The 5104-nt window shown below is 49.7% G+C and overlaps 1 protein-coding gene across 1 annotated transcript in view; it reads right to left on the bottom strand.

Annotated features, from left to right (window-relative positions):
- Positions 1-1153: 1153 nt before the first annotated feature.
- The window catches only part of KRT79 (keratin 79), a 19196-nt gene continuing 15245 nt past the window's right edge, over positions 1154-5104 (bottom strand). Inside the window, exons 5-9 of the mRNA XM_007949546.1 lie at positions 4309-4473; positions 3998-4123; positions 3123-3343; positions 1638-1672; positions 1154-1359 (exon numbers count right to left, since the gene is read on the bottom strand). Coding sequence (XP_007947737.1) covers positions 1154-1359; positions 1638-1672; positions 3123-3343; positions 3998-4123; positions 4309-4473 — 753 coding nt within the window. The remainder of the gene's footprint in view (positions 1360-1637; positions 1673-3122; positions 3344-3997; positions 4124-4308; positions 4474-5104) is intronic.

Here is a 5104-nt window from a genome sequence, read left to right as displayed (position 1 = left end):
GGCAATCTACTTTCGTAGTGATATTGCCTCGGAAACCCAAGGAGGGGGTCGCTATGAGTTGGGTCTGACTCGATGGCACATAACAACAACAACAACCTGTGCTAAGGAAAGGAAGAACTTGAGGAAAGCCTTGATTTAGGCAGATTAATTTGGTCACGAGGTCTGGGAGTATGGAAGTATGGGAAAGACAAGAAAAGGAAGTCAGCCAATTGGGGAATTACTTGAGTTTAAGGTATAGAATGGGATCCAGGCTCAAGATGGGGACTGTTGAGATGAAGAGGAAAAAGGTGGTGCAGTGTTTAAATGCTCAGCTGCTAACCAAAAGTTGATGATTCAAACCCACCAGCCACTCTGTGGAAGAAAGATGTGACAGTCTGCTTCCATAAAGATTGCAGCCTTGGAAATGGGTATGAGACAGTGCTACCTTGTCTTATAGGGTCACTGTGAGTTGGGATCAACACAACAGCAATGAGCTGGGTTTGCGGTTTAGAGTCGTTGAAGGCAATGAGTTACCATGCTTAGTTAGCATGGTGCTTGGGACACAGTGAGTGTGTGGTTGTGCTGGTGGTATTTGTTGCTGCCTCAACAATCAAGGAGTTAATCACCTAACACAATTCCAGTTCCCCAGGAAGGACAGACTCTGGAGCCACAGAGAGCTAGCTGTAGTTGCTGTTTATTGAGACATAGGCACAGACAGAGGAGGGAGGTGTGGGTAGATTCAGGGTAGAGGTCTGGTGAGAGACTGGGGAGGTTGAAGGGCCTTTGGGGGACCATTCTCAATTTGTCTCTCCTCCCTCAGCCTACCCTGAGCTCAGAGTAGATAAGCCAAGAGGAAGAAGCCAAGATGGCCTGGGAAAGCCAGCCTCCGCTCAATAGTCTAAAGGTGTCCGCTTCCCCCCGTCACCAAACTCCTCACTCAAGCTGGTGACTAACCTCCCCTTCCGTCCCATTGAAGAACCAAGGAGAAAACCTGGATAGATTTGAGCCCTTCCTCAAATGTAAATTACATACAAATAGTCTAGCATGCAAATACATGACATCTTTGGTCCTCTGTGCTATTCCTGTTCCTGAGGATTATGGGGGCAGAGTAGCAGAGGTGGGTGAGTGGGGCAGAGAGAGGCTTGCAGGGTTCCCGGCTTACAAGGCTCAGCAGCTAATACTTCTGGTTCGACATCTTGAGTGTGGTGGTCTTCCGCAGGACAGAGGTGCCCCCAGAGACAGTGCCCCCCTTGGTAGAGCAGTAGCCCACACTGGTGCTGAAACCACCTTTGATGCCTCCCCCACCCCCACCCCGGGAGATACCTCCCCCGATGCCAGCTGAGCCACCTCCGCTCACAGTGGTAGAGTTGCCAGTCACAGCTGCAAGGCAAAGGGACCAGGTTAGGCAGGCCAGCTGTGCCTGGAGAGGGTCAGATGGCATCCAGGAGTCAGTGAAGAGTGGAAAGGAAAGCAAGCAGGGAACCAAGGGAAGCAGAGGATCCAGGGGCAGGAATTGCATTCTCTGGGACCCCCCTGAACCTGCCCCAGAAGCACCCATGGAGGGAAGTGTGCTTGAGGCCAAGGACAGGTTGAATGAACTGAGCACAGGACTAGAGCCAGGCCAGGGGCAGGGCAGGCCCAGGCAGCAGAATACTCACAAATGCTAACTGCACTCTGACATTCTCCAGACATCCTGCAGGAAATAGAAAGGCCAAGAGAGGGGTCAGTGGTCCTAAGAACCCAAGCGAAAGCCCTTTCCTTCCCTCTGCCTTTGCGTTGGGTCAACTTGGTAAGTCAACTCTCGAGAGCCAAGGCCCAGAGCGCAACATTGGAAGATAATGATAAGTGTACACATGTGCTGTGGTCCATACATACAGGAGAATATTACTCAGCCATAAAGAGAGATGAAGTCCAGATACATGACCTAGATAAATGCTGAACACATTGTGCTAAGGGAACTAAGCCAGACACATTTATGTGAAATATCTAGAATAGGTATATACATAGAGACCAAAGGTATTGGTAGTTACCAGGGGCTGACTCATGATAACACCATGAGTGTCAGAGCAGAGCTGTGCTCCATAGAGTTTTTAATGGCTGATTTTTTGGATGTAGATTGCCAGGGCTTTCTTCCAAGGCACCTCTGGGTGCACTTGAGCCTCTTATCTTTCAGTTAGCAGCTGAACATGTTAACTATTTGCACCACCGAGGGACGGGAGGAGGAGACAATGGGGAGTTATTGATTAATGGGTACTGAGTTTCCACTTGTAGTGATGAAAAACTTTTAGAAATAAATAGTGGTGATTGGTGCATAACACTGTGGATGTAGTTAATGCTACTGACTGTATACTTAAAATATTAAAATGGCAAATTTTATATTATATGTATTTTACCACAATAACAAAAAAAAAAGAGTGGATGTGCTCATGCTTGAACTCATGACCCTTCTACCAGGTCCTAAAGCTGTGGAGGAAGCAGAGCTCCAGCAGGTCATGCCACTCATGTCCCCCACCCCATCCCCGCTCCCTGTGGGCCATGGATAGCATTCCCGCTCAGAGGGAAACAAAGCCTCCGCCACAAAAAGCTACCCAGGTTCTCACTAAAGTAATTTTCTCTCCCACTCTTGCCTTCCTCAAAGAGAAAAAAAAAAACATCATGTTGATTCTGACTCATGGCAACCCCACGTGTTACAGAGTAGACCTGCTCCAAAGGGTTTTCTTGGCTGTTATCTTAATGGAAGCAGATTGCCATGCCTGTCTTCTATGATGTCACTGGGTAAGTTCAAACTGCCAACCTTTAGGTTAGTAGTAGAGCACAAATCACTTGTGCCACCCAGGATCAAAACTTCCACTGATGGTGGAATTTGATGCTGCAAGAGAGATCTCCTACATCTTCCCATGCTCGTTTGGTTGCTGGTGACCATACATACAGCTTAACAGTACAATGACTGTGCCAATCAAGAAGAACAAACAGAGGCAGGTGCAGTAGGCACAAGTTGGAGATCACCCTCAGCTGATGAGTTAGGAGCCCAGCCTCCTGGTCTCCTCCCTTGCCTCCCCTGCCCCAACCGTTAGACTACACAAGCTCTTTCACCAGACAGCACAGAGAAGGCCCTATAAATTGAGGGAGGTGAGGCCACCCACCGACTCTCCTCGCCCTCCAGGAGGGTACGGTAGGTGGCGATCTCCATGTCCAGGGCCAGCTTGACATTCATCAAGGCCTGGTAGTCACGCAACAGCCTTGCCAGGTCCTCTTTAGCCTGATGCAGGGCCACATCCATGTCTCTAAACTTCTTCTGAGCATCCTTGAGCGCCAGCTCCCCACGCTGCTCTGCTTCTGTGATGTCTGTCTGCAGCTGCTGGCACTGCACAGGGGGTAAGACAGGTTGGAAACATCCTCCAGAATCATCCCCTCCATCACTCCGCCCTCAAGCCAGGCACTACCATCCCTACCCCCTTTGCCCCAACCAAATGGGAAAAAAAGGAAGGAGAAATATTCATCTGAAAGAGGAGATGCTATTACATAAGCAGGATCATGTAGCACCACTGGGAAAGTCCTACTGAAGTCTAATTTCGATCCCTCCTATTGTACCTCAGTTCAGTGCCTTAGAAAAGATTTTTTTAAATATTGCAACAATCTCATTGCTAACCAAATGCACACCCTGATCTGGGGAGGTGTCCAGATTTTTTAACTATATCCTACATGGAGTCAGCATCTGTGACCTGGATCCTTGAACCCTCAGCCTCTTGGTCTGACCTCCTGGAGATGGGCCCAGTTCCCTTGAAGGAGGTCATCCTACCTGCTCTATCACTTATATGCTATGTGACCTTGGACAAGTCTGGTCCCCTATCTAGGCTTTTGCCCATGTAATTGGTGAGTGTTGATCTTGATAGCACAATGTTTGAATGTGTCTTATCCATCAGAAAAACAAGTCTTGCCCATCAGGATGATGATGAGAAGGTCCCGCCTCCCCCACCAGCCTCCAGGTCTGATCCCAGGCCTTCAGGCCAAGACCCACCTGCTTTTTGGTTGCATCCACCTCACCCTGCAGCCTCTGAACAGTACGGGTGAGCTCAGCAATCTCATTCTTGGTGTCCCGCAGGCTGTCCCCGTGCTTGCCAGCCGTCACCTGCAGCTCCTCATACTGGAGGCCAAAGCCATGATCGTGAGGTTTCACATAGTTACTGGGCCACATGCAAAGTACTAACCCCAAGCCTGCCCTCAAGGCTGGAGGCCCCTCTAAGGGGCCTAGAGACTCAGGTCTCTCACAATAGAAAAAGGTTTGGGTCCAGCCCTGGCCCAGATACCTAAACCAGGCATTCTCCTCACCTTGGTCTGATACCAGGCCTCAGCCTCAGCCCGGCTCCTCTGAGCAATCAGCTCATACTGGGCTTTGACCTCGGCGATGATGCTGTCCAGGTCCAAGTTGCGGTTGTTGTCCATGGACAGGATCACATTGGTGTCAGATACGTGGGTCTGCACTTGGCTCAACTCCTGCAGAAACAGAAATAACTGCCACCTGCACCCCTGCCCCTGGTCATAAAAGGGATGTCATAAAAGGACGGAGGAGAAAGGGCCCCCAGGCAGCGTCAAGAGGCCTGTGCTCTTCTCCAGGCTCCACCCTAGAAGGAGACCTGCAACTGCAAGGAAAAAGCCTCAGTCTTCTCAGCTGTGAAATGGGGCTCCCATTTTTCTAGACTTCATTTCTCTTTGTGGATTTGCAGGCTTTCAAGAGATTAAAGGGGAAAGGGCATGCACATTACAACAGGAGGCACTGTGCTAGCTCCCCTTTAATCCTCAGCACACTCTGCAAGGCAAGCAGAGCCACAACTTTTGTGCAAAGTGGAATAAAGGGCCTACCAGGAGGAGGCAACCTGCTCCAGGGCCTGGGGAGCTGAGTGTGGGCCAGATTCCAGCCCCACTCAGACGGTTAACAACCTGCACCTCTGTTCAAATGTTCCTGAGGGTAGGTATTTATTATCCTTGTTTTGTAAATGAGGAAACAAGCTCAGAGAAGAGGAGTAACAGAGGCGGGGCAAGATGGCGGACTAGGCAGAAGGATTGCACAGACCCTCTTCAACAAAGAAAAGGGAAACCAATTAACACAGACACAGAAGATAATCTT

The sequence above is a fragment of the Orycteropus afer genome, unplaced genomic scaffold, assembly GCF_000298275.1.
Source record: "Orycteropus afer afer isolate SDZICR_OR568_19922 unplaced genomic scaffold, OryAfe1.0 scaffold00247, whole genome shotgun sequence".
NCBI classification, from domain to species: domain Eukaryota; kingdom Metazoa; phylum Chordata; class Mammalia; order Tubulidentata; family Orycteropodidae; genus Orycteropus; species Orycteropus afer.
The sequence above is the reverse complement of the archived record's forward strand: the minus strand, read 5'-3'. Positions and strand labels throughout refer to the sequence as shown.